General features: G+C 37.5%; 5 protein-coding genes across 7 annotated transcripts in view; 1 reads left to right on the top strand and 4 right to left on the bottom strand.

Moving 5' to 3' along the window:
• Positions 1–1,095: 1,095 nt before the first annotated feature.
• On the bottom strand, positions 1,096–12,533 carry LOC106179916 (uncharacterized). Of its 2 annotated transcripts, XM_087016170.1 has the most exons (9): positions 11,963–12,533; positions 11,139–11,346; positions 9,335–9,465; positions 6,730–8,749; positions 5,937–6,144; positions 3,825–3,964; positions 3,011–3,218; positions 2,117–2,657; positions 1,096–1,796 (listed from the first exon to the last, which is right to left on the bottom strand). In XM_087016170.1, exons 4-9 carry the CDS (start codon positions 7,006–7,008, stop codon positions 1,736–1,738), a joined length of 1,437 nt encoding a protein of 478 aa, XP_086872296.1. In that variant the 5' UTR covers positions 7,009–8,749; positions 9,335–9,465; positions 11,139–11,346; positions 11,963–12,533; the 3' UTR covers positions 1,096–1,735. The 2 variants fall into 2 exon arrangements, with proteins under 2 accessions (XP_086872296.1, XP_086872297.1); XM_087016171.1 differs by lacking the exons at positions 11,139–11,346; positions 11,963–12,533 and having other exon boundaries at positions 9,335–11,121.
• LOC147761126 (bone morphogenetic protein 1-like) lies at positions 7,921–12,599 on the bottom strand. The gene is made up of 6 exons (XM_087015171.1): positions 12,581–12,599; positions 11,963–12,102; positions 11,139–11,346; positions 9,335–9,465; positions 8,542–8,749; positions 7,921–8,015 (listed from the first exon to the last, which is right to left on the bottom strand). The coding sequence occupies exons 1-6, from the start codon at positions 12,597–12,599 to the stop codon at positions 7,921–7,923; spliced, it is 801 nt and encodes a 266-aa protein (XP_086871297.1).
• Positions 12,600–13,583: 984 nt separating this feature from the next.
• LOC106179929 (mitochondrial inner membrane protease subunit 2) overlaps positions 13,584–27,117 on the bottom strand; it is a 41,495-nt gene continuing 27,961 nt past the window's right edge. The window contains exons 4-6 of one of the 2 annotated variants that reach the window (XM_013563740.3): positions 19,783–19,848; positions 15,841–15,943; positions 13,584–15,496 (exon numbers count right to left, since the gene is read on the bottom strand). In XM_013563740.3, coding sequence (XP_013419194.2) covers positions 15,311–15,496; positions 15,841–15,943; positions 19,783–19,848 — 355 coding nt within the window. In that variant the 3' untranslated portion in view covers positions 13,584–15,310. The remainder of the gene's footprint in view (positions 15,497–15,840; positions 15,944–19,782; positions 19,849–27,117) is intronic. The other variant, XM_087016173.1, reaches the window with a different exon arrangement.
• On the bottom strand, positions 16,622–19,774 carry LOC106179928 (transmembrane protein 45B). Its single transcript, XM_013563739.2, has one exon. The coding sequence runs from the start codon at positions 18,091–18,093 to the stop codon at positions 17,212–17,214; it is 882 nt and encodes a 293-aa protein (XP_013419193.2). The 5' UTR covers positions 18,094–19,774; the 3' UTR covers positions 16,622–17,211.
• The window catches only part of LOC106179925 (uncharacterized), a 29,110-nt gene continuing 25,294 nt past the window's right edge, over positions 23,302–27,117 (top strand). The window contains exon 1 of the mRNA XM_013563733.2: positions 23,302–23,438. The gene's annotated coding sequence lies outside the window, so the exon portion shown is untranslated. The remainder of the gene's footprint in view (positions 23,439–27,117) is intronic.

Raw genomic sequence — 27,117 nt, forward strand, 5'->3', positions numbered from 1 at the left:
TTCTAAGAGTTGAAAAATGTAAAAAAATCTATTTTTTACATTAACTCTTTAGAATGCAACCAACCAATGAGCCTACGCCGACATTACTGTACAAGATTGGTAATAAGTAAAGGGACAGTGTACAAAACTGCTGAAAAACACATGGCAAAGAATGCCAGTGTAAAGTGGGAGTCTGTGTAACAGCGTCCGGCGACTCTGCTCTTCATTTAATTCATACAGGTTCAGGCTAGTGTAATGTAAGTAGGTCAAATGTAGAACTGGGCTTGCCTGTACGCATCACTGGGAATCTAAACCTGTAACACAGGGACCTCTCTAATACATGCTAATAATCAGAAGTGTCAGGCCTGGAACTGATAGAGCCTGCCGTGAAACTTCCTCAAATACAAAAAGTCAGAAGAGTAAGAAAAAAAAAAGACATTTAAATCTTCGCCCTTTACGGCAGTGCACCACAGTTTAAAATCAATTCTTAATGGCGTGTAACGTACCTTAAACCGCCAGCACTGGAAGGGGGTCTTGAAGTGCCACTTTTTGGTAACTACACGTATAGGGTAGGACCTATAATTTCGTGTCGCTAGCAGTGTTGTCAGGATGTTTACAGTTATAAATAAAAATATAAATGATAAATTTAAATCCAGCAGTTACCAATACACAATTAAATCTTTTGTGTGTATTTTTCAGGTAATAATTGTGCAGATTGGCTTTCATCTCGGTGTGCCAAGCGATACCACGCCAACAACAATTCGTGTCACTATCGGAATTGTGCCGCCAGCAGGCTGCCGCAGTGTATAAAGTACATAGCTCCTCTTTTAATTGAAGAGCTGGCTCAAGTGGAGAATAAATGTTTTGAGTCAACTGCCCTTACATATTCAACTGCGTCCGTCATAACCATGACAACGTAACTGTATGGTCACCAAAAAAAGAGTTTTCTTGCTACTTAGGCCTATCCAGTTAAACCGTTTGAAGAGATGACGAATTTGAGTGATGTTGTTACTACGAAATAGAAAGTGTCACTTTATTTTGCAAGAGACAAGCCGCCAATGCGATTGCCTTTTTTATTATAATCTTTATAAATCAGTGTAGCCAACTCCTATTAGACATGCGTAAGATTTTATTTCAGTAACATGATACTTGATTAATAAACACCTACTTAGTCATGCAAAATAAATGCATTCGTTGTTATGTAGAAAAAAAAAGGTAAAACACAGTTTCGGATTCTATATTTCAACAACAACAACAACGACGACGTTTTCAGGCAGGGGACAGAGATGACTAGTTCTGGTTTATTAATGGGATTTTTTCTCTAAGTAAGCACCGTATTTACTGAGCAAGCACGGTAAGCATTTTAAATTTGTTAAACAGTTGACAGTAAAGGAAGAATAATAATTAAAGACCATTACATACGGGACAAATAATAACATCACTGCTGTATTCTCACACTGGAGTACTCATGATATTATGAAGGTCCGATCTGGTTTCACCCCAATGAAATTTTGCTCCTTTCGTGCTTGCGCTTAAAATCATAAGTCGTTTCCAGCATTTTCGATATTAACATATTGCAAAACTAAGTCCTGGAGTCTTCAAATGAATTACACTTCTTTCTATGTACTCTTTCTATGTAACACAACTGACATCTGGTCGCTCAAACTTCTGAACACTGCACATAATGGATCTGGTGCAACTTTGGAAACATCCTCATTTGGAATTTCCGTCAATCCCTTAAAGTAGGTGATCATTTTTACATGGTCGAGTTATCACGGTTAGAAATTGCGTGGACGACGTTAGATTGGCGTCCTTTCCTGAAAGACAAAATGTCATGTTCACCTGGCTTATTTCAATTATTTACGGCAAATAATATCCGTAAGATATTATCAAAACGTTTTTTGGTAATAATATAGAAGTCAAAATGAGTGTGAAAAAAAAACAGACAAAACGAGTGAACTAAACATAAATATTAGTTTAGTTATCATGTCATATAAACTACGTCACAGAATGCAATCACAGATTTTACATTGAATGCAAAACAATCTAAAAATGTCAATGGTCTGACACTTTGGTATGCTATGCTGAGGAACTGAGAGCCAACAAATCTGAAATGACAGTGAATTTATATGCATACCATTTGATGAATAAAAACGCTCCCAGTGTTACAATTATTATAACAGCTATGGCTCCTGCTGTGCCCCCGACTACGGCAGCAGCCAACCTCCTTGCTTCTTCTTCTTTAGCCTTTTGGATCACCTGACCGGCAGTGGCAGGGGAAGTGACATTGTTCGGCATTGTGGGCGGATGTGTTGCTGATTGCTCATTTAAGGTGACGGACTGCGACGAGACATATTCAATTGACTCTGGGCTTGCTGATGGTTGAATAGATTGGTATGTAATAAATTCTGAAGGTGTTGGCGTCATCTGAGACATGGTATACGTTGACAGTGTATTGGTTGTTGTCACAATGGCCCGTGCTGAATAAGGTTGTGTCGTCTGAAGTGAGCCGGAAGCACCAGTAACTAGAGACGGTTGTCCACTGTGGATTGGGATATAGCTTGAGGCATCGAAGTTTGGAGGTGCTGAAGACTGCTGTTCAGTTTGTGACGGAGTGACTGTGTTTGCCTCCGTTGGTAGAACCTTCTCGGAACCCGTCACCAGGTTTTGAAGCGACACTGAAGTTGATACCAATAAAGCAGTTGGTTGAACGCCATAGTCACTAAAACTGCAAAATTCAAGTGATTTTTTGTTTGAGTGTGTGTGTGTGTATGTGTGTGTGAGTGTGTGTGTGTGTGTGGAAACTTTAATCGTTTGAAATGTGTTTGTAAGTTTATTTTCAGGTGAACATTAAAAATTTCTCAAAGGGCTTCGTTAACATTCAAGCTCTCTCTCCAACAGTACGGAGACAGGCGATGATATTAACTGGGTAATTTGCACTATTATTCAATACAAAACTTTTTTAATAAAGGGTGGATCACACCTGCATGTTTGAGCGCTTGAGAGAGAGAGAGAGAGAGGTGCCACTCACCTGGCGTTATTATAAGTCTAAATCCAGATCCAACAAAAAAATCATCACTGTGAAAATGAATGTAAATTGGACTGTAATAGGTACCACTGACTGGCGTACTTCCACAAAATATTTGGGACTCTCCAGAATAACTCGTTAGCTTTAGATAGTCATAATCGCAGTCTGTGTCATCCTCTATGTCTAAAGAATCGATCGAGTACTCCAGAACCTAAAATCAAGGACGTAAAGCTTAGCAGCATGTATAAGAGTCGATAATCATTTAGTCGATCAAGTAGGGGCATACTGGGGTACAATAAGAGCCGCAGATGTACAAATCACACTATCAATTCCACCTGTTTACCAACAATCAATCATATCTATATCTCATCTCTCTCTCTCTCTCTCTCTTTCTCTCTCTCTTAGTTGCATTATAATGCTTGTTACAATTTTGAAGCAAAAGTCACCATAAAACAAGGAGCGTGAGAGGCACCTACGCCTACCCTAGTACCTACGCTGTTGTCTACTGTGATATAGAAGTAAAGATATAAAGCCGATGCATCGCTTTTAAGTAATGACGTTGATACGTACATTCCTAAGCAGAATTTTGAATTTCATAAAAAAAAATCATGCGTTTCTGCAAATAACGCTCATCTCAGTAACAAGTGCAGAAAAATCACACATTAAAAAAAAGAAAGAAAGAAAAAAAAACGCAAAACCTGCCGTACTCGAGTGCGCTCAGTAGTATTATTCATTTATACACAAGAACCATGTAGTACCTATTTTTTTAATATTAAATATGTATTAAATATTCTATTTATAATTATAAAGACCATACCTCTCCGTTGGGGGCGTTCACTTGCCAGTGACAGTCCAAGTCGCTAGAATACGATCCATCCCCAGGCCAAGGGTCTATGGTCACCGGAGCGGTCAGCACAGTGGGGTTCGAAGCTGGTGGGCAGACTTGTCCTTGGGATTCTAGAGTATAGAGTAGAAAATTGAAAAAAAAACTTTCAAGCAGTTCAAAAATAATGGGACAATTTCCCACAAAACACTTCTGTGCCCCTCGTTGGTGGTATGCCATGCGGCTTATAGGAGATGATTGCAGTACGCCGTAAACGCACATGCTACTAAACAAGTAACTATAGAAGAGTGCTTTCTGTTGTAAATTTGATTAAATTTGGTGCGTCTTTGCGATTTTATGGCCAATTATTATTTATGTGAAAATCACTATAAAAACTCATTCTTGAGGGGGTGCATAGTCCTACTTTGAATAAAAATATTTTTTTGTGAGAAATGACGACAGCAGTCTGGAGCTTTCGAACGTTTTTTCACCGACTTACTTTTTCACAGAATGTACAAGTATTTATACACTATTTCCCGAAGAATTTTCTATTCTCATATTACAAAATTCTATTCAATATTTCCTAATTTAGTAATTTAAATGAGACTTTTTTATGATTTAAAATATTTAAAATATTTCCCGAATTACTCATCTTGGATCTTGTCCAACTCGAGTATGCATGAGTTTTACACATGTTAAAAACGTGCAAATCGATAGAAAAATTAACCAATCAGATCCAACTATATCTCACTCTGAAATGTTCCACCCTTTCTTGTTTCGAGAACAGTCTCTACACTCGTTGACACTTCAAGACGTTTTACTTTGCACTCAATAACTTCCTACACCTTTAATTCTGTTTTAATTGTTTTGTAATTATCGAAAGAGTATGTCATTTGCTTTACAACATATGGTATAAATTGTGTATGTCTTCAGAGGAATTTCGGCTTTTCTTTATTCAAGTCTGATGTTAAATATAGTATTCTAGCTCGGTTTACAGCTATCGTGATAATTTGTCAACAAAAGCACAAATGATTGAAAGTGGGACAAATTTTGAGTAATAGTTTATATCTACCAGTGATCATATTGCTTCTGACTGGCGGATGACAATAGAAACCCATAAACAAGCAAAGTGTAGTTTATTTCGACCATAAACACCTGTCGGTGAAGATGAGAGGAGAGCAATTTTTGAAATAATTCAAGTGACACCTTTCAGGAATTCACTGAATTCACAAATGCTGGAAAGATTACTTTGTTATAAAAATCTCCACCTTTACCTTTGATATATTTGATATGGGAGACTGAATACATTACACAAACACGCCATAAATACTGACATCTAACTTAAATTAAAACACCTATTTTCATTGAAACGGCTTCAGGCCAACTACTAGAGCCACAATACCCGTTTTCAAGGTGTGTATCAGTACGCGCTTCGAAGTATCAGACGCGACACCGCTCACGCCTAGTACCCGATGTGATAGTGATGATTCTCAGCGAGGTTGTAAAGTAGGCGCATCTCATCTCAAAATTTGTTCCGGGGTATGATACTGTGAAATGCGTACTGACGCACACCATGAAAACGGGTAGTGTGGTCCGATCTATCGGTGAATTCTGGATCAATTGGTGCCGAGTCTGGTAGTTGGGTAGGCCTGCCCGCACGAAAATGAAGTAGTATCGAAGTAGCAAAGAAGCATTGACGCAGTACTGGTGTGGAGCATATTTGCAGTAGAAATGCAGCATAGCCTACTGCAATTCTACTTCAAAAATTACATAGGGTTGTACAGAGGAGGAGCATTAATGCAGTAGATTAGCAGCATGATAGAAGCATGTTTCAAATATGCTAATTAGCTTCCACATCGAAGCAGATTTGAAGCATGTTTGCAGTATGATTGCAGTAGTCTACTGCGCTGGAGTATCTACTTCGTTTTCGTGCGGGTGGGTTTCGTCGTTAACATTCAAGCTTTCTCTCCAACAGTAATGAGACAGGCGATGATATTAACTGGGTAATTTGCACTATTATTCAATACAAAACTTTTTTTAATAAAGAGTGGATCACACCTGCACGTTCGAGCGCTTGAGAGAGAGAGAGAGAGAGGTGCCACTCACCTGGCGTTATTACAAGTCTAAATCCAGATCCAACCGTAGAATCATCACTGTGAAAATGGATGTAAACTGGGCTGTAATAGGTACCACTGACTGGCGTACTTCCACAAAATATTTGGGACTCTCCAGAATAACTTGTTAGCTTTAGATAGTCATAATCGCAGTCTGTGTCATCCTCTATGTCTAAAGAATCGATCGAGTACTCCAGAACCTAAAATCAAGGACGTTAAGCTTAGCAGCATGTATAAGAGTCGATAATCATTTAGTCGATCAAGTAGGGGCATACTGGGGTACAATAAGAGCCCCGGATGTACAAATCACACTATCAATTCCACCTGTTTACCAACAATCAATCATATTCATATCTCATCTCTCTCTCTCTCTCTTTCTCTCTCTCTTAGTTGCATTATAATGCTTGTTACAATTTTGAAACAAAAGTCACCACAAAACAAGAAGCGTGAGAGGCACCTACGCCTACCCTAGTACCTACGCTGTTGTCTACTGTGATATAGAAGTAAAGATATAAAGCCGACGCATCGCTTTTAAGTAACATGACGTTGATACGTCCATTCCTAAGCAGAATTTTGAATTTGATAAAAAAAAATCATGCGTTTCTGCAAATAACGCCCATCCCAGTACAAGTGCAGAAAAATCACACATTAAAAAAAAGAAAGAAAGAAAAAAAAAACCAAAACCTGCCGTACTCGAGTGCGCTCAGTAGTATTATTCATTTATACACAAGAACCATGTAGTACCTATTTTTTTGATATTCTATTTATAATTATAAAGACCATACCTCTCCGTTGGGGGCGTTCACTTGCCAGTGACAGTCCAAGTCGCTAGAATACGATCCATCCCCAGGCCAAGGGTCTATGGTCACCGGAGCGGTCAGCACAGTGGGGTTCGAAGCTGGTGGGCAGACTTGTCCTTGGGATTCCAGAGTAGAAAATTGAAAAAAAAATTCAAGCAGTTCAAAAATAATGGGACAATTTCCAACAAAACACTCCTGTGCCCCTCGTTGGTGGTATGCCATGCGGCTTATAGGAGATAATTGCAGTACGCCGTAAACGCACATGCTACTAATTAACAAGTGACTTTTGAAGAGTGCATTCTGATGTAAATTTGATTAAATTTGGTGCTCTTTGCGATTTTATGGCCAATTATTATTTATGTGAAAATCACTATAAAAACTCATTCTTGAGGGGGTGCATATTCCTACTTTGAGTAAATGTTTTATAGTGAGAAATTCAGCAGTCTGGAGCTTTCGAACGTTTATTCACCGACTTACTTTTTCACAGAATCTACAAGTATTTATACACTATTACCCGAAGAATTTTCTATTCTCATATAACAAAACTCTATTCAATATTTCCTAATTCAGTAATTTAAATGAGACTTTTTTTATGATTTAAAATATTTAAAATATTTCCCGAATTACTCATCTTGGATCTTGTCCAACTCGAGTATGCATGAGTTTTACACATGTTAAAAAAGTGCAATCTATAGAAAAATTAACCAATCAGATCCAACTATATCTGACTCTGAAATGTTCCACCCTTTCTTGCTTCGAGAACAGTCTCTACACTCGTTGACAATTCACTTTGCACTCAATAAATTCCCACACATTTAATTCTGTTTTAATTGTTTTGTAATTATCGAAAGAGTATGCCATTTGCTTTACAACATATGGTATAAATTGTGTATGTCTTCAGAGGAATTTCGGCTTTTCTTTATTCAAGTCTGATGTTAAATATAGTATTCTAGCTCGGTTTACAGCTATCGTGATAATTTGTCAACAAAAGCACAAATGATTGAAAGTGGGACAAATTTTGAGCAATAGTTTATATCTACCAGTGATCATATTGTTATTGACTGGCGGATGACAATAGAAAACCCATCAACAAGCAAAGTGTACTTTATTTCGACCATAAACACCAGTCGGTGAAGATGAGAGGAGAGCACTTTTTGAAATAATTTAGATGACACCTTACAGGAATTCACTGAATTCACTAGCAAACGCTGGAAAGATTACTTTGTTATAAAAATCTCCATCTTTACCTTTGATATATTTGATATGGGAGACTGAATACATTACACAAACAGGCCATAAATACTGACATCTAACTTTAATTAAAACACCTATATTCATTGAAACGGCTTCAGGCCAACTACCAGAGCCACAATACCCGTTTTCAAGGTGTGTATCAGTACGCGCTCCGAATTATCAGACGCGACACCGCTCACGCCTAGTACCCGATGTGATAGTGATGATTCTCAGCGAGGTTGTAAAGTAGGCGCATCTCATCTCAAAATTTGTTCCGGGGTATGATACTGTGAAATGCGTACTGACGCACACCATGAAAACGGGTAGTGTGGCCCGATCTACCGGTGAATTCCGGATCAATTGGTGCCGAGTCTGGTAGTTGGGTAGGCCTGGGTTTCGTCGTTATCATTCAAGCTTTCTCTCCAACAGTAATGAGACAGGCGAGTAATTTGCACTATTATTCAATACAAAACTTTTTTAATAATAGATGGATCACACCTGCACGTTCGAGCGCTTGAGAGAGAGAGAGAGAGAGAGAGAGAGAGAGAAAGAAGTGCCACTCACCTGGCGTTATTACAAGTCTAAATCCAGATCCAACCGTAGAATCATCACTGTGAAAATGGATGTAAACTGGGCTGTAATAGGTACCACTGACTGGCGTACTTCCACAAAATATTTGGGACTCTCCAGAATAACTTGTTAGCTTTAGATAGTCATAATCGCAGTCTGTGTCATCCTCTATGTCTAAAGAATCGATCGAGTACTCCAGAACCTAAAATCAAGGACGTTAAGCTTAGCAGCATGTATAAGAGTCGATAATCATTTAGTCGATCAAGTAGGGGCATACTGGGGTACAATAAGAGCCCCGGATGTACAAATCACACTATCAATTCCACCTGTTTACCAACAATCAATCATATTCATATCTCATCTCTCTCTCTCTCTCTTTCTCTCTCTCTTAGTTGCATTATAATGCTTGTTACAATTTTGAAACAAAAGTCACCACAAAACAAGAAGCGTGAGAGGCACCTACGCCTACCCTAGTACCTACGCTGTTGTCTACTGTGATATAGAAGTAAAGATATAAAGCCGACGCATCGCTTTTAAGTAACATGACGTTGATACGTCCATTCCTAAGCAGAATTTTGAATTTGATAAAAAAAAATCATGCGTTTCTGCAAATAACGCCCATCCCAGTACAAGTGCAGAAAAATCACACATTAAAAAAAAGAAAGAAAGAAAAAAAAAACCAAAACCTGCCGTACTCGAGTGCGCTCAGTAGTATTATTCATTTATACACAAGAACCATGTAGTACCTATTTTTTTGATATTCTATTTATAATTATAAAGACCATACCTCTCCGTTGGGGGCGTTCACTTGCCAGTGACAGTCCAAGTCGCTAGAATACGATCCATCCCCAGGCCAAGGGTCTATGGTCACCGGAGCGGTCAGCACAGTGGGGTTCGAAGCTGGTGGGCAGACTTGTCCTTGGGATTCCAGAGTAGAAAATTGAAAAAAAAATTCAAGCAGTTCAAAAATAATGGGACAATTTCCAACAAAACACTCCTGTGCCCCTCGTTGGTGGTATGCCATGCGGCTTATAGGAGATAATTGCAGTACGCCGTAAACGCACATGCTACTAATTAACAAGTGACTTTTGAAGAGTGCATTCTGATGTAAATTTGATTAAATTTGGTGCTCTTTGCGATTTTATGGCCAATTATTATTTATGTGAAAATCACTATAAAAACTCATTCTTGAGGGGGTGCATATTCCTACTTTGAGTAAATGTTTTATAGTGAGAAATTCAGCAGTCTGGAGCTTTCGAACGTTTATTCACCGACTTACTTTTTCACAGAATCTACAAGTATTTATACACTATTACCCGAAGAATTTTCTATTCTCATATAACAAAACTCTATTCAATATTTCCTAATTCAGTAATTTAAATGAGACTTTTTTTATGATTTAAAATATTTAAAATATTTCCCGAATTACTCATCTTGGATCTTGTCCAACTCGAGTATGCATGAGTTTTACACATGTTAAAAAAGTGCAATCTATAGAAAAATTAACCAATCAGATCCAACTATATCTGACTCTGAAATGTTCCACCCTTTCTTGCTTCGAGAACAGTCTCTACACTCGTTGACAATTCACTTTGCACTCAATAAATTCCCACACATTTAATTCTGTTTTAATTGTTTTGTAATTATCGAAAGAGTATGCCATTTGCTTTACAACATATGGTATAAATTGTGTATGTCTTCAGAGGAATTTCGGCTTTTCTTTATTCAAGTCTGATGTTAAATATAGTATTCTAGCTCGGTTTACAGCTATCGTGATAATTTGTCAACAAAAGCACAAATGATTGAAAGTGGGACAAATTTTGAGCAATAGTTTATATCTACCAGTGATCATATTGTTATTGACTGGCGGATGACAATAGAAAACCCATCAACAAGCAAAGTGTACTTTATTTCGACCATAAACACCAGTCGGTGAAGATGAGAGGAGAGCACTTTTTGAAATAATTTAGATGACACCTTACAGGAATTCACTGAATTCACTAGCAAACGCTGGAAAGATTACTTTGTTATAAAAATCTCCATCTTTACCTTTGATATATTTGATATGGGAGACTGAATACATTACACAAACAGGCCATAAATACTGACATCTAACTTTAATTAAAACACCTATATTCATTGAAACGGCTTCAGGCCAACTACCAGAGCCACAATACCCGTTTTCAAGGTGTGTATCAGTACGCGCTCCGAATTATCAGACGCGACACCGCTCACGCCTAGTACCCGATGTGATAGTGATGATTCTCAGCGAGGTTGTAAAGTAGGCGCATCTCATCTCAAAATTTGTTCCGGGGTATGATACTGTGAAATGCGTACTGACGCACACCATGAAAACGGGTAGTGTGGCCCGATCTACCGGTGAATTCCGGATCAATTGGTGCCGAGTCTGGTAGTTGGGTAGGCCTGGGTTTCGTCGTTATCATTCAAGCTTTCTCTCCAACAGTAATGAGACAGGCGAGTAATTTGCACTATTATTCAATACAAAACTTTTTTAATAATAGATGGATCACACCTGCACGTTCGAGCGCTTGAGAGAGAGAGAGAGAGAGAGAGAAAGAAGTGCCACTCACCTGGCGTTATTACAAGTCTAAATCCAGATCCAACCATAGAATCATCACTGTGAAAATGAATGTAAATTGGATTGTAATAGGTACCACTGGCTGGCGTACTTCCACAAAATATTTGGGACTCTCCAGAATGACTTGTTAGCTTTAGATAGTCATAATAGCAGTCTATGTCATCCTCTATGTCTAAAGAATCGATCGAGTACTCCAGAACCTAAAATCAAGGACGTAAAGCTTAGCAGCATGTATACATGTAAGAGTCGATAATCATTTAGTCGATCAAGTAGGGGCATACTGGGGTACAATAAGAGCCGCAGATGTACAAATCACACTATCAATTCCACCTGTTTACCAACAATCAATCATACTTATATCTCACCTCTCTCTCTCTCTCTCCCTCTTTCTCTCTCTCTCTCTCTCTCTCTTAGTTGCATTATAATGCTTGTTACAATTTTGAAGCAAAAGTCACCATAAAACAAGGAGCGTGAGAGGCACCTACATGTATGCCTACCCTAGTACCTACGCTGTTGTCTACTGTGATATAGAAGTAAAGATATAAAGCCGACGCATCGCTTTTAAGTAACATGACGTTGATACGTCCATTCCTAAGCAGAATTTTGAATTTGATAAAAAAAATCATGCGTTTCTGCAAATAACGCCCATCCCAGTACAAGTGCAGAAAAATCACACATTAAAAAAAGAAAGAAAGCAAAAAAAAAAACGCAAAACCTGCCGTACTCGAGTGCGCTCAGTAGTATTATTCATTTATACACAAGAACCATGTAGTACCTATTTTTTTGATATTCTATTTATAATTATAAAGACCATACCTCTCCGTTGGGGGCGTTCACTTGCCAGTGACAGTCCAAGTCGCTAGAATACGATCCATCCCCAGGCCAAGGGTCTATGGTCACCGGAGCGGTCAGCACTGTGGGGTTCGAAGCTGGTGGGCAGACTTGTCCTTGGGATTCTAGAGTAGAAAATTGTAAAAAAAAAATTCAAGCAGTTCAAAAATAATGGGACAATTTCCCACAAAACACTCCTGTGCCCCTCGTTGGTGGTATGCCATGCGGCTTATAGGAGATAATTGCAGTACGCCGTAAACGCACATGCTACTAATTAACAAGTGACTTTTGAAGAGTGCATTCTGATGTAAATTTGATGAAATATGGTGCGTCTTTTCGATTTTATGGCCAATAATTATTTATGTGAAAATCACTATAAAAACTCATTCTTGAGGGGGTGCATAATAATACTTTGAATAAATGGTATTTTGGTTTTTATCTAATGTAAGTCATGTTAAATATGGTATTTTTATTTTATAATATATATAAATTATTTTTTATTCTAAATCGGTCTTTAGCTATCATGTTATTATTTGTAAACAAAAGCACAAATGATTGAAAGTGGGACAATTTTTGAGCAAGAGTTTATATCTACGGGTGTACCACTAGTACCAGTGATCATGTTGCTGGCGGATGACAATAGAAACCCATAAACAAGCAAAGTGCAGCATTATTTCGACCATAAACACCTGTCAGTAAAGATGAGAGGAGAGCAATTTTTGAAATAATTCAGATGACATCTTACAGGAATTCACTAGCAAATGCTGGAAGAAATTACTTTGTTATCAAAATCTCCTCCTTTACCTTTGATATATTTGATATGGGAGACTGGCTACATTACATAAACACGCAATAAATACTGACATCTAACTTCAATTAAAACACATATTTTCATTAAAATATCCCTACCTGTTATAAGAAAGAAAATCATCAGAAACTGCACTGCAAATAAGGCCTTACTGCAAATTAAACGTCTCTCTGCCACACCCATGTTTTCCTGTTGTTCCAGTGGGTTTGAAACAACGTTGCCCATTCAACACTATATATAATTTTCCGTGTTTGAATTATCTTTATAATTCTGGTAACTACAACAGTTGCCTCATGTCATATTCATATTTCATTGTTATTTGTCCATGTTGTTAGTAGTGACGGCAAAACAGTGATTATTATGGATGTTGGCATACCTATAATTTACCTTTAAAAAAACATTATCGAGTGATTTTGAAATTTACTTTCTTAGTAGGATACCTGTCCCAACGATCAATATGTGTGTATCATTAATTTTAATCATTTTGTCTCTTTATGCATTTCGAGTTATTCTGCGAGTTATTCTGCAACGTAAAATATACAAGTACATTGCCATATGGTCAGTATGCAGCTTCATAAATCACAGACATCAGTTTCTCCAATTATATATTCAGAAAGTATGTGTCATTGATTTTCACTCTTATTTTAAGCATAAGCTCCCAAGCTGGGAGGGTAGGATTCACAAGATAACTAAATTCGGCATGCAAGCTTAATTAGCTTGCTTCTTTCAAATAGGTCAGCTTAATTATGTATATATAATATGTAATTAAATGTTGCATTATGAAGGTCAAACAGACAATTGTTTGAATATAAATAATATATTTATTTCTTTAAAAAGTGATACATTAAACCTTTTGTATTATGTGCAATACAAACTGGAAGGCGAACAGACAAATGTACTTCGTCGACCTTTTTGACATTTGATAACAACCACACAAGACAAAACCCACAGCAGCATTTGATTTTTACAATGGGCAAGATTATCAGCATGTATACGAAGATTGCAAAGTTTAATCATTTCACTCATCTTTTTTCGAAATATTTGTATAAATGAAGAGGAGACAACTTTTTTCAAATTAAAATAATTATCATCACACCACTGAAAAAGCCCATACAACCTGATGAAGTGCACAATGAACTCGCAACCCCCCCGAGTCTTGTTTCAATTACTTGTACTGACAATATATGATTGTTACGTTATCATTCCAGGAAGAACCTACAATATATCTCGAACACCTGGTGACCTTGTTAGGCCATATTGACAATATTCTGCCTAATACGCGTCACACTCAGGGTGCATTCAGAACAATTTGATCCGTGGACAAACTGATCTGCGAATCAAAAATGGCCAACCCACTTGAAAGCAATACTGCATAGTCCCTTAATGGGCTCCCTGCTTCTTACACATGCCATCCCTACAAGTGCACAATGATTTAATTTCTGCTCCACTTTGATCAGGCATAGGGAACAAGGCAAACATCAGCATGAGAACGAATTGCACCCCAAAGTGGCGCCGATTTTTAAGTGGGTCGGCCATATTTAATATGCAGATCAATTAGCCTGCGGGTTCTGAATGTGCCCTGTTAGTAATTGAAACAAGACTCACAAAGACTTGGTGAAGTAGTCATAATATTATCTTCACGTTAAAACAGCAACATGATTAATCATTGTGCAGTCAATTTCAGGAGAATACAGAATGCTATGGTCCATGCAAGCATACTGTAATGGCACCTCACCCAATATAAAATTTTTTTCATGGACTAAATACGATTCCGTCCCCCCAGTAAATGACTGCATAACTTACAATATCCTTTAAAACTAATAGAAACAAATTGACAATTTGGGTACTTAGTAAATCCCATACTGATAAAAAAATCAAACTTATATTGTAATAATTTTACCATACTTATCAATTACATGCATCTTCAAAGGTAATGTGCTGCTATTCACACCGAACAAAAACTATATTATTCAGAAGGGAATATAATGGGGATGTTTGAGCTTCAGAAATGGCCAGTCAAAAATTTTCCAGAATTCAAAATCATTCTCAAACAATGGCTGATAAAAAAAATAATAATTAAATGTCCTTTTTTCTCAACTAATGGTACCACTATGCTACATTTCAAGAGTAATAACAGACTCGGCTTGCAGCAATAGTTTGGGCCTGTCCATGGGTTTAGGTGAAAGCTGACAGCAAGATTCAAGCTGACCACTGTTAAAATAACTTATTGACTTACTGTAAAAAAATTCCAATATTTAATTCTTTCTTTTATATGTAGGTACCTGTATTCAGCAATTTGCCATCTATTTCCTTAGAATTTTTTTTACTGTGCAAATCTACATAAACAAAATTGACAAGATGGTGAAACAAGTAGTTTTCTCGTCACAGCTTGCCAGACAATTTTCAATTCGTAAAATTAATCCAATTATGCAGTATTTGGTTTTCATGTAAAATGTTATTATATATATATATATATAGTACAAAATAAAATACATTTAAATTGTGGCCTAATTCCTCCTCTTCTGTCATTCCTTTTCATTGGCTAAAATTGAATGTTTACTGGTACCTAGTGAAGGGTTACTGGTAGGTATATGTTTAGAGTCTGGAGGAATTTGTACACGCTCCTCTGGGTAACGGTTATCTAGTCTTTGTATTCGCGATGGCGGCCATATTATGTGTGTTGCGCGCCCTTGTATTAGCCCCATGGAAATCTGAAAATAGAGGTAAGTGGTTGAAAATTTAGCTACTTAAAGATCAAGGATCGATATTTCCCTATCTCAAAGGAACCCTTTTTATCTCACACAAATACATCCCAAAATTACACTCTAAACAAAAAAATCAATTCATACACATTTATCCTATTTATTTTGCCCATAAGTGACACTGTGACTTGTCCATAAGTGACACTGTGACTTGTCTGACTATCCATTCAAAGTAAACAATGACACAAATAATAAGCAGAGCATAATACTATTTCACAGAGCCACTTCGTACATACAGTCTTCATCTTCAAATAAGAAAGGACGAAAATTTGCACCTCCAATGGCGTACATACCGCACCAAATATGTTACTATCGCAGCTCCTGTATTTACTGTCTCCCTCCACCCAGCAATGCCCCTCAGGAATTGTAACGTGACGGTTCTTGTAGGCCAGGGTCCTGATTGAAAATAAAACAAAAATAACAAAAAAGTATTATAACTAATCACCCTGCTTTGTTCTGTCACAAAATGCTAGAAAAGTTGCAAAATGTAAAATAAATTAAAATAAATAAATTCCATTACCATGTTACCAGAAGGTATTTGGACATCAGACACATCCTTTTTTAATAATTACACTTATAATCTATTATATTTAGTTTTTAAATTCCACCCTCCCCCCCCCCCCCCCACACACACACAAAAAAAAAAATAAATAAATAAATAAATAAAAAGAAATAAAAAAATTGGCCAATGCTGACATATGCAACACCACAACCCCAGATCGACTGATACTGCCCTTCCCATTCTTTCATTAGTGTGTGCAGGGTCCTGACGTCACAACAACTTGGTAAATGTTACTGAGCCCTTCATCTCTATTGCAAGTATGATGAGAGTAGAGAGTAGATTCCCTCCTTACAACTTTGTCTCCAATGTGTTGTTTCCCAGGGGAGAGTGAGTTGCATTCAGCAAGCTTTGAGTGTCATACACAGTATTCAGCCATATGTGCCTGACCTTGTCAGTTGGCCTAGGGAGACCACAATAAAGTTCTGTGTATCCACTTAAAAATATCAGTGTCTTCAAAATTTAGTTGTTTTAAAAATTCCAAAGGTCCAATGCAGTAAAAGTCAAATCCACTATAACTTTAATAAATGATCATGATATTATTTGAAAGGGTAAGTTTTAAGCTTTATTTTAATAAACTTTGAACATTTATTATCATGGTGGTTCAAGTCAAAATATGGCTGCAGTAATAGTGAAAGTTAGATGACCACAAGTCTTTATGGTTTGCTCTGTGTCCAATCTCTGTTGGGTGATCCGTTTCTGTATACAATAAAAACTTGTTTGATCAATAAAAATCTTATGGGCAACTTCCTTTAAATCTGATAAATCAGCGTTAAACTTGATAAGAAATTCCTTGCCATGAGGGTTACTTATAGTTGGTGAAAAATTAGTGTAAAATGCTCTTGCTTATAATATTCATTTAGTCCAATAATCTAGCACACGCACATTAAACAGACTGGAGTTTCATTCAATACATGGCACTCTGGAATATCAAGGAGTAGACTGTTGCGGTAACAAATATGGAGGTTTACAGCATATGAGTCAGTTTCTCATTTACTAGCTGTCAGATTTTGAAAATTCTCCACAGATCAAAATAAATAATATAAGGATGCTGTGCATATTTGACGAAAATCTTTACATAATCGTGTCAAAATGGGACTCGTGACTAAATTTCACCATCACTGAGGAAGTCCTCTGCACACTCTGGGGTCAGGTTAGTAGTATTTGTAGACAGAAGGCTTTGCATTTCTACATCTTCATTGCGGCGTTCTCGCCTACGATATCGCAAGCAACAGCCCACTATGCCTCCTATGCAGAGCATCAACACAAACAGGCTTCCCAGATGCCAGGTGTAGAACAACGTCACAAGTGTCACCTCATGGGGACTGTCCTGTTTCCATGGCAATGCTCTGGGGAGAGGGCTGAACAGGATGAACGCTGCCTGAAAGAACCATGTTCCTTGGAGCAGGAACAGAAATGTGCGTGCAAACGCTGCCAGCACATGCTTGTCAAAGTACATCTCTGCTAACACGGCTGGAATTGTCATGTACAGAGTGTATAGGAGCAAAGTGTGCACGTGAGTGTTCAGCATTGTTCTTCCGTGTAAGTGGAACTTGAACAGGATGCTCTCCACCACCAGGGCCAGCACCACGGACATGTAGTCACACTTGCTGGGTAAAGCAACCTTGTGAAAGAGCAGGATGTCCACGACTCCGGTCAACCCGAACACGGCAAACATGGTGATGTGCTGGGCATTGCCCGCATGAACATAATGCAGTTTGGCATCGTAACCGTAGCTGAATTCCCCTACAATGCCTATGCCTGTGACCACCACTTTCACAATGCCTTCCCAGCAGATGGAGCCACTGTGACAGCACTTCAGTCTGGTGCAGTTACTAGCGACAGGATAAATGAGTCTGCATTGAAATGGCCGCTTCTTCTTCCTGTCTTGAGCGCGAAAATAATTGACCCAAATGTTGATGGTCCACCATATACCAAAAGCAATGAAGAATGAGCCTGGGAGAATATGTCCTTTAAAATTACCCATTTTCACTTGGGTTTTTTTTCTACTTAAACGAGTTCTTGGTCAGGTTCCAACTATGAATTCAGATAGTCCAATAGCATGCAAGGTAGGGAGCAAAATCAAAATGAAAGATCACAATGAGGCACTGCCTATTTCCATTATCGTCACTCACTCCTAGTAGATGACTGTTCTAAATAGTTCAAGACACTCAACATAACAGTAAGAGTTGACTAAAACTGCACAAAATGACTGTCACCCTCATCATCTTGTGTACCAGAAGTATACTTAAGTGTATGCTCCCCAGGGAGGTGAGACCGTCTACGGAGTGCACCAGTGCTAAAATGACCAGGCTTCCTTGACTTGAATATTCATATATAATTGTATAACATAATTGTATAACTTCAACCTTCGGGTTGAGATTCTCCAATAAAGATTATTATTATTATTATCATTATCATTATAAGTGCCTCCTTTTCTTTTCTTTGCCCCCTTTTCTTTTCTACCTGTGTAGCTCGCTATGAACAGAATCAAATTTGAATAGTTTTATGTAACTTAGCCTAACAGTATTCTCTTGTCTACCTGTTACGTCCACGCTTTCCTAACTTTCAAAAGAAGCAGGTCTAAATATAACACCCATTGTAAACATAAGCACAATGTGCAATATATACTATACTGAAAACAGTTTTAAGAGTGGGACATGGATTGTGAATTAAAAGAGAAAGCTCAGTGTCAAACCTGTGCCATTTTAAGATGTTATATGATGCAGTCCAACCTGTCCACCCCTCTGGCTTTTCTTACCCAAATGTTGATAAACAGTATAGTGGTAATGACTCGATATTTTCAATGGCAAAAAATAATCAAATTTTCAGATATATTACATACATACATCTTACTAGCATTTGTGGTGCTATCACTGTATAGAATAAAACTTATGAGTAGCCTGCTTTTCAATTCTGTTATTTTGTTGTCATTGACAAAAGGGATGTTCTGAATAAAAAATAATTAGTCTTTAAAAGAATACAGTATCTGCAAAAATCACGATTTTCCCCAATGAGAAGAATGAGTCAATCCCATGTCTGTAATCATATGTACATAAATCTCCACACCTCTATATAGCCACTGTCCTGACAAGATTACACAGTCATCTTATCTTGTAAAATGCATAAAGAAGGGATGACATTCTTGTTGTATCTAGTCATCAGAAAAGACTACAGATGAAAGATAATTCATTTCATATCATATCAGCACTGGGGCATCCTCTTCTATGACATCGACCTGGTAAGCAACAGTTTTTGACCCCATCTATGCAGCAATATACAGCCAAAATTAAAAAAAAAAACTATGCCCATTTTCGAACTTGAGCACCATATGAAGACAATAAATAACTTATACCTGTGAGTCTCAAGCCCAACAACAATTTTTTCTCTGGTTATCGCAGTAACTTGAAAATGACATTACTTCCTAGCTTCAACTCTAGTTCCAGTGATGCTAGACTGTATAAAACTGATAACTGTGTTTACACACATAAATATATCTTAAATTTATTTGATCCACCTTTCTCTCTCTCAAAAAAAGAAAAAAAAAGAAAAAAATGTTTTTCATACATTACACCTGTGATCAGAAAACATGTTTATGGTGCAGTTTCTTTTCAGTAATCCTCAACTTTGTCTATTTACTACACTCAATTTTTTGTTTTCATTTTTCGCCACTTACTTGACAGTATCCCCTTCTAGTGCAATTATTCGCTTGATCAAACGTTCTTTTGGGTCCTTGGGAGAACTGCAATAATATCAAAAACAGAATTTCAGATTAAGGCTACTCTTGTATCCCAGATCTGTAAGAGAGACCAGCAGGTGCTGCCCCCTTGTTGGAGTTGCTGAAACTATCAAGCAGAAAACTGTGAGAGATTATCCGTAGACTTGTTGTATCACCTGTTCATATCTCTACCCAGTGACTACTTTGTGGTATTCTTGCAGCTGGCAGATGAAAGTGTAAGTTAGTTATGATGCTATAATAATTCTGAACACATAAGATGAAATCTGCCATCAACTGGGAAGGTTGAAGAAAATGGAACAAAGTCATAGTTGTTTATTCACTGGACAGTACCTAGTTTACAGTTAACATATTTGTTTTACTTTTTTTTACCAAATTCATTATCACTAAATAAATTAGCAAAGTAAAGTAAAATGGACAAATAAGTTGTGTTTGTAGATACTTCAGCATCATCTCATTGCAAAAGTACATGTTGTTACAGATATTTTGTATGTTAGTTCCTGCCCCCCCCCCCCCCCCACCCACTCCCCCCACACACACACACTCACATGCAGATCTAGACATACTCTTAAGAATGAAATATAGTCTAAAATGAGCATTTTGCAAAATTATGAATACACGAAATATGCTTCTGGCATTAGAAGGCCTGAAGATAGCAATTTCAAAGGGAAAAAGTTCTTTTTTTACCAAGAAACCTAGATGTGTGCATCAGTACAGCATTAAAAAATTTTCAAAATTTTGATTCAAAGTAGACATTTCTGTGGCCAAAAATGAAAGACATTTCAAAAGAAGACTTATTCCTACACCCACCCTTTTACACAGCTGCCTAAGGCAGCCTGTGCTATTAACTTTTCAGCTTATTGGCCTTGGCAATCTGACCACTTTCCTGAAATCTACTGGGCGAAATCAGATTTCACTGGTCCAAATAAAAATATCAGTAAGACCAGTAATTTTTATAGCATTAATATTAGTAATAACAAGTTACATTTCAGGAAATATTGATTGGATTTGAAAGTGCTTTTGAAAACTTTAAGAAAAATTCTAATGACCATGTCTGACCACTAAATTTACACATTCTGAAAAATTCACTGGTTCAAACAAAATTTCATATGCCAGGGGCACAGGACCAGTGGCTAACGTAACAGACTGCTAGAGGCCTGAGACATGACCCATGTCCACCAGCTGCAAGTGCAAGATCAGATGCCTGTGGTTCAAAATCAAGATGTTAATTTTTGACTGTATGACACGCTACTTAAGGGGGCTGTCACGAACCCTTCAATACAACAATGGAGGGTAAGTCAATGTCCCCTTAATAATGGACATTAGAGCTGTTGTTGTTTACTTTGGCGTCAGCTGATTCAACTACAAGCACTCAATCAGAGAGTTGATTACAGGTAATAAACAGACGATGCAGGTAATTATGAAGTAAGCTGAGTCAACATCTTTAAGGAACCATAACACTCCGCGCAAACAACACTGATGTCTAAACAACTGGGCTTTATTAGTAAGCAGACCTGCAGGTTAACGTTATATAACATGCAGGTTCGTCAAACATGTCAAAATTTTAAGTGCTTTCTATTGTGAATGTTCAAGAAGTGGAATCTCTAGTAACTAGCCAAAATAAGGACTCCATGTCAATGAGTGGTAAGACAGTATTCAAAGCTCACTAATCTAAGGACATTTCTCCTATCTCTTGCAAAATAATAATAATTATCACTATGCACTTATTTGCTCAAAATTATGAAGTCCAATAGGCATATTAATCATGAAACCTGGCAAGATTTCTTTAATACTAATCAAGATTTCATTTCCATAAAATATCAAGACAAACAGCATAAAGGGAAAGAAGAAAGTAAACTGAAAAAAAAAATCCAAACATAATACAAGGCAAACATTTTATTAAAAGGAAAGATGGCAACAATTTGAAAGAGAAAAAGACAGAAAAGAAGAAATCAAGGATAACAACCAGAAATGATCACTTTCAAAAATCAGGGTGCTCTCATTCCTCTAAATACTTTAAAGTATTAAAATAATTCAAAAGCCAAATCGCACCACTACATAAGAACAACCCCACCATTCTTATGAACAACCACGATGATTCCTTAATTAACGCTCTCCTGACAAGTGTGTGCGCCCGCATGTCGCAGTACCAGTGCGTGTTATAGTGACACACGCCTGTGTTGAAATGCGCTGTTGAATCAGCTGATGGGGGAGGTATTGTTTGGTCATGCCTGTGTACATGTAAGCTAAAGGGCCAGAGCACACAATGCCGCGGCCCTCAACCCTCTGTTGATCCAGCTGACAGAAAAATAAACAAATCCTACGGAAACATGTGCATGAGCTTCGCATGATTCGCGTGGCATGCGGGCAGGCAGGTGGGGTGTGGGGGGGGGGGGGAAGGAAAAACTAAAACAATGGGGTTGAATATACCTTCTGTGTTATCCATAGGTGGGGCAAGTTTATCTAATTACAATTATTGTTTTTTCCAGCATGTTACTTCCAAGAATGTAAAAGATGTCACTGCTGGTAATACCATAATGCAGAAACTTAACTAAATATATACCATTAAGGAAGACTGTGACATTTGGTTTCTAATCCCCAAGTCAAAATCCACTCACTTTGCAGTAACATAATGCAGTGACATATAACAGCTTATGAATCATCTGGCAATAACACATCTTCAGTCTCTTCCTGGCATTTATTGCCCTATTTTCCAAGCTGACTTTTGATAAATGAATCCAAGCTTCACATCAGGTATGCAGGCAAGAATCACCTTTGTGACTTTTTACTTATTAAGGATAATTATGTCTTATCAATTGTTGTGTAAAAACCTGTCTACTAGTACACACCTTGACATTTCAATGCTACCATTATTTGCTTTATTTAATGATAATTTTAATGATTTTATTATATTATCTAAGTAAACAAATCAACTCTAGGCCATTATACAATAATCCCTACTCAATATTTTATGCATTTCATGATGACAAACACATAAATAACTTTTTTTAATGAATAATATCACTTACTAGAGAAAGTCATGGCACCAGAAAAAATATTGTGTTACTCTTAAATGCAAACACAAATAGGAACTCATGTGCAGTATTGAAAGTTGCCCCAAAGCATCATTTATTCAAAGGAATTTTAGCAAAGAAAAAAAAAAATCTCAAACAAAATCCTGTCACATAAAATAATTTTCTTTGACAAATTACCCCTACTGTGTGCAAGGAGTGCCTTACGCAATTACGAGGTTAGAGGCTACCTTTTAGAGCTGGCTGCTCATACAGAGTTAAATCAAACAAAAAAATTCTCAAGCAATATTGTGTTAAATTAAACAATTTTCTCAGTGCCGCGTCACCAGTGTTAATAAAACTGTCTTCATGATGATATATTACTGCAAACTTGGAGTGGGACATAGCATAAAACAAAGACACAGGTATTGATTTTCCAAGCAAGCTGACTCAGATGACACCAGCCTCAGCTGCTCGACGTAAGCAGCACTGAACTTCCCTCAAGACAACAGACCTCCACTCACTGTGCAATTTATTAATTATCGTTATAATTCCAGGACAAGATCAACAAGGATAAATAACAAGGTAAGCAAAACTTTTAATTTTATTGCTGTATCTTAAGATGCATTTGAAACCATTGCCAGCAGTTTGTCAGGTGAGGTAGTAGTTTCAAAAAAAAAAAAAAAAAAAAAGATGCCAGTGGAGGATTGGAGAAGATTTCATTTTGCCAAAGCCTGTTTGAACTGAATTCAAAATCATATGCTTCATCTAAATTGAAAATTATTTTTAGTCAGTAACATCTCCATGCAGAGACAACTAGAAAGGCATCATGCCAAAATGTACATCAGATGTAATTAGAAATGTCTATGGATTACACAGTACTGCTTTCATAACTCAATTTTGAATGCAAAAACAATTTAACTTTAAAAACAGGAAGTCTAAATATGCAGGTTATCGTGCTTCAATAAGGTGATATGATTCTGTACTTGTAACCATGGCATTGCAGGCCCGTAGCCAGCAATTTCAAAGGGGGGGGAGTTCTTTTTCTGAAAAAGTGGACCTTTTACCATATAATCCCCATGTACCTAGGTCAAATTTTACCCAGAGTGGACCTTTTTCCAGCAAAAAGGGGGGTTTGAAACAAATTTTACCCAGAGTGGACCTTTTTCCAGCAAAAATCCCCCCTGGCTACGGGCCTGCATTGTGGTGTACCAGTATTTAAAACTGAACCATGCCATTAACCAAAGTTACATGTAGTACAATCATAATCCTTTGATGACATCCATATTACAACGCTTAAGTACATTTACTAAATTTTCTAATTTCCTGCTCATATTTATCTCCCAAATGCAAGTACTGTATATATCAATTTTCGTATTTTGTTATAATATTAGAAATGTGTGTGTAACATTCCTGAGGAAAAAAAAGAGTATGACTGTTGACACAAAATAAATATCTTAAGGTCTATAGTTTAAATACCATAGACATGTGCAGCTCCATTCGGTCTTTCTCTCCACTGTTGTTCGGGGTCAATCTGGTATTTTACAGTCCTTTCATGTATATAAATTAAATAATAAGTACATATCTTACACTGAGAATGATGCTAACATGAAGCAAAGATTTAAAATACTAAATTAAAACAGAGTGAGAAACACCACATAAAAATGTCAGCAGCCTATGACCCCATTCCCAGAGATTAGATCGATCCAAACTAGATCGACCTAACTCCCTGGGGGTTCACGCTAAATAGCTGTCAGCCGAGCGAGCACAAAAGTTAATTACCCCCTAACAGCTTGTAGTAGGCGGGACAGACATTTAAGCCAGATTATCTGACAGTAATCTAGTGAGACTCCCCACGGGGACAGATCGATCTAAATGTCTGGGAATATGCCCTATGTCATGGTAACTGTAATCCTCAGTCTCACTGCCTAACAATAATTGGAGGCAACATAATAAAGTGTGCTAAGCCAACTTACTGCTTCAAAAATAAACAATTTCCTTCCAATAAATGGTTCATTACCAGGCAATTACTCTTTAAAATGACATTTTTGAGTTCCACACAAGCAAGTAGACACTAATTCACACCTTTCACCAGTGCGGATCAATACTGAAACAAATTTTTTCTCCGTTTGAAACCAATCTGACTCTTTCCTGGCAATGTTCACCACAAAGTGCATTTCACCCCCACTCCCCCTTTTACAGAACAAGAGGTAATAATTGGCACAGTCTACAGAGTCTTACCAGTGATGACTTGATTAGGATGACTTGGAGGCAAAATTAGGGCATAGGGAAATCAAAGCTGAGGTCCATTCAGACAGGGAATGTGCCAGATTGTAAACCAAATTCCAATATGATGTGATCAGACAAAGAGATGAAGATATTTTGTGGGGCTTCTTTTTTTTAACTGCTGCAAAGCTGCTATAGGTCATAAAATTGAATCTTATCAAAATTTGAAAATTTCATACGGTAATATGCCAAACAATTCGACCAAGATTAATTAATTAATTTCATGGAAATGTCAGTTTGGTCGAATTGATTAAAATACAGCAAATGGAAACCTTTGATATCGTCGGATTGTTAGGGGTATCTGCCAAAATGTCCATCTTTCCGGAAGTATTGCATTTTACCGGAAGTGTTACGCAAGATAAGCCGCAATTTTCGCCTAACACGTGTTTCAGGCTTGTTTTATCCTCCTTTTAAAATCTTATTTTGCTGTGTACAATATGTGCTAACATTACTTAACATTAAAAAAGACGACAATAATAATTTCTAATTATATATTTCCCTCACCTACGATCATTTTCATGATGCGCTTCAAGAGTGGGACGAGTATTTCCCCAGAGACGGGTGTTGTAAACAAAGGCCGGTCTCTTATATTTGAAACCGGTAGCTTTAGTAGACTTAAACTAGTTATGTGATCTACGTTCGCCCTATTTGAATTTTAATATGACAACTGAAATCAACCGAATTGAAATTTTTTACCAGTCTGAGATCAGTTGTTTTCAACCCGCAAGGCTTGCTCAGCGTCGAGGCGTAGACGTACTTCCGAAGAAAATTCAATCACCCGTATCAAAGAATACCAACTGGCACTCAAACAGAATTCAGTGTAACTTCAAATTACTTATAAGTATTTTATTTAAAAAGCATGTCATATTAAAACATATTGAGAAAAGGCAAAATACGGAGCCTACCTGTGCCGATAGACATACAGTAGGCCTATCTTGCTGGCACTCTTCCAATTTTCTTACTTATATACTCCCGCTGTGCACAAACCACGGTGCATATTGAAAACCCCACTGATACAACCCGAACGTAAAATAAGCATTTAATTGCCATAATTTTCACAAAACAAGTGCATTTATAATTTGACGCGAGAATTGAGCACATGCAGAAATGAGACAGGTCTTAACTGGTCTGGTCCAGCATAGCGCAAACCACATGTTAATGAAGACGGTCCCATTTTGGGGGAGGGGGGTCACAGGAATGGAGTTCTTCGTGGATTACGCTACATATCATCAACATTTCATGCATCTGGGGAAATAAAAAGTGACTCACAGGTAACGTAAATATCCAGTGGAACTCTCTATGAAGCTCTCATGGAGTTAAGGAAGACGTCATTTTTATTGTTGACAAATCAGTTACCCATGTAGGTGAACAGCTACACGTGTTCGTCAGATTTTGACAGCGCGTGGTATTTGGCGCCAAGAAGTCTGGGCGGTCAATCCCGCTGATCTTTTGGAAATGACAGGTACGTCATGCTTCCAGATTAGATCTTCAATTAATAGTTTCTTCCTCATTGACGAGAGCTATTGAAAGGACAACAATTGACAAAGGGCCCGGCATGCAGCATCTATATGACTGGCTTGAAAATTTACCGAGTCTTGCCGACGATGTGGTCGAACAATCGGAACAAGAAAAAAATTCTGTCGCATGATTTTGACGTATGGACTAAATGTTTGAGCCCAGAAAAATTAATTTTATAAAATAATTTTTATGGTCGGATTGACTGGGCCCGTCGAAATGCTTGGCACATTACCGTAAACCTAATGTATTTATGCCAGGGGTTCTTTTGGGTCTGAACCTTCAAGCTTGTTCTCAGGCAACAATCACAACAGCTGACTTACTAGTCCCTGGATCAAACATGGCCAACCCACCTGAATGCTTGTTGCATAATCTGCACGGGGTATCTATTTAGTGTCTATTAGGGGATTAGACATCAAGCTTTTAAGTGGGTTGCCATATCTGACCTGTGGAATAGTTAGTC

Source organism: Lingula anatina, chromosome 6 (assembly GCF_051362555.1).
Source record: "Lingula anatina isolate TDL-2025a chromosome 6, LinAna3.0, whole genome shotgun sequence".
Lineage (NCBI taxonomy): Eukaryota > Metazoa > Brachiopoda > Lingulata > Lingulida > Lingulidae > Lingula > Lingula anatina.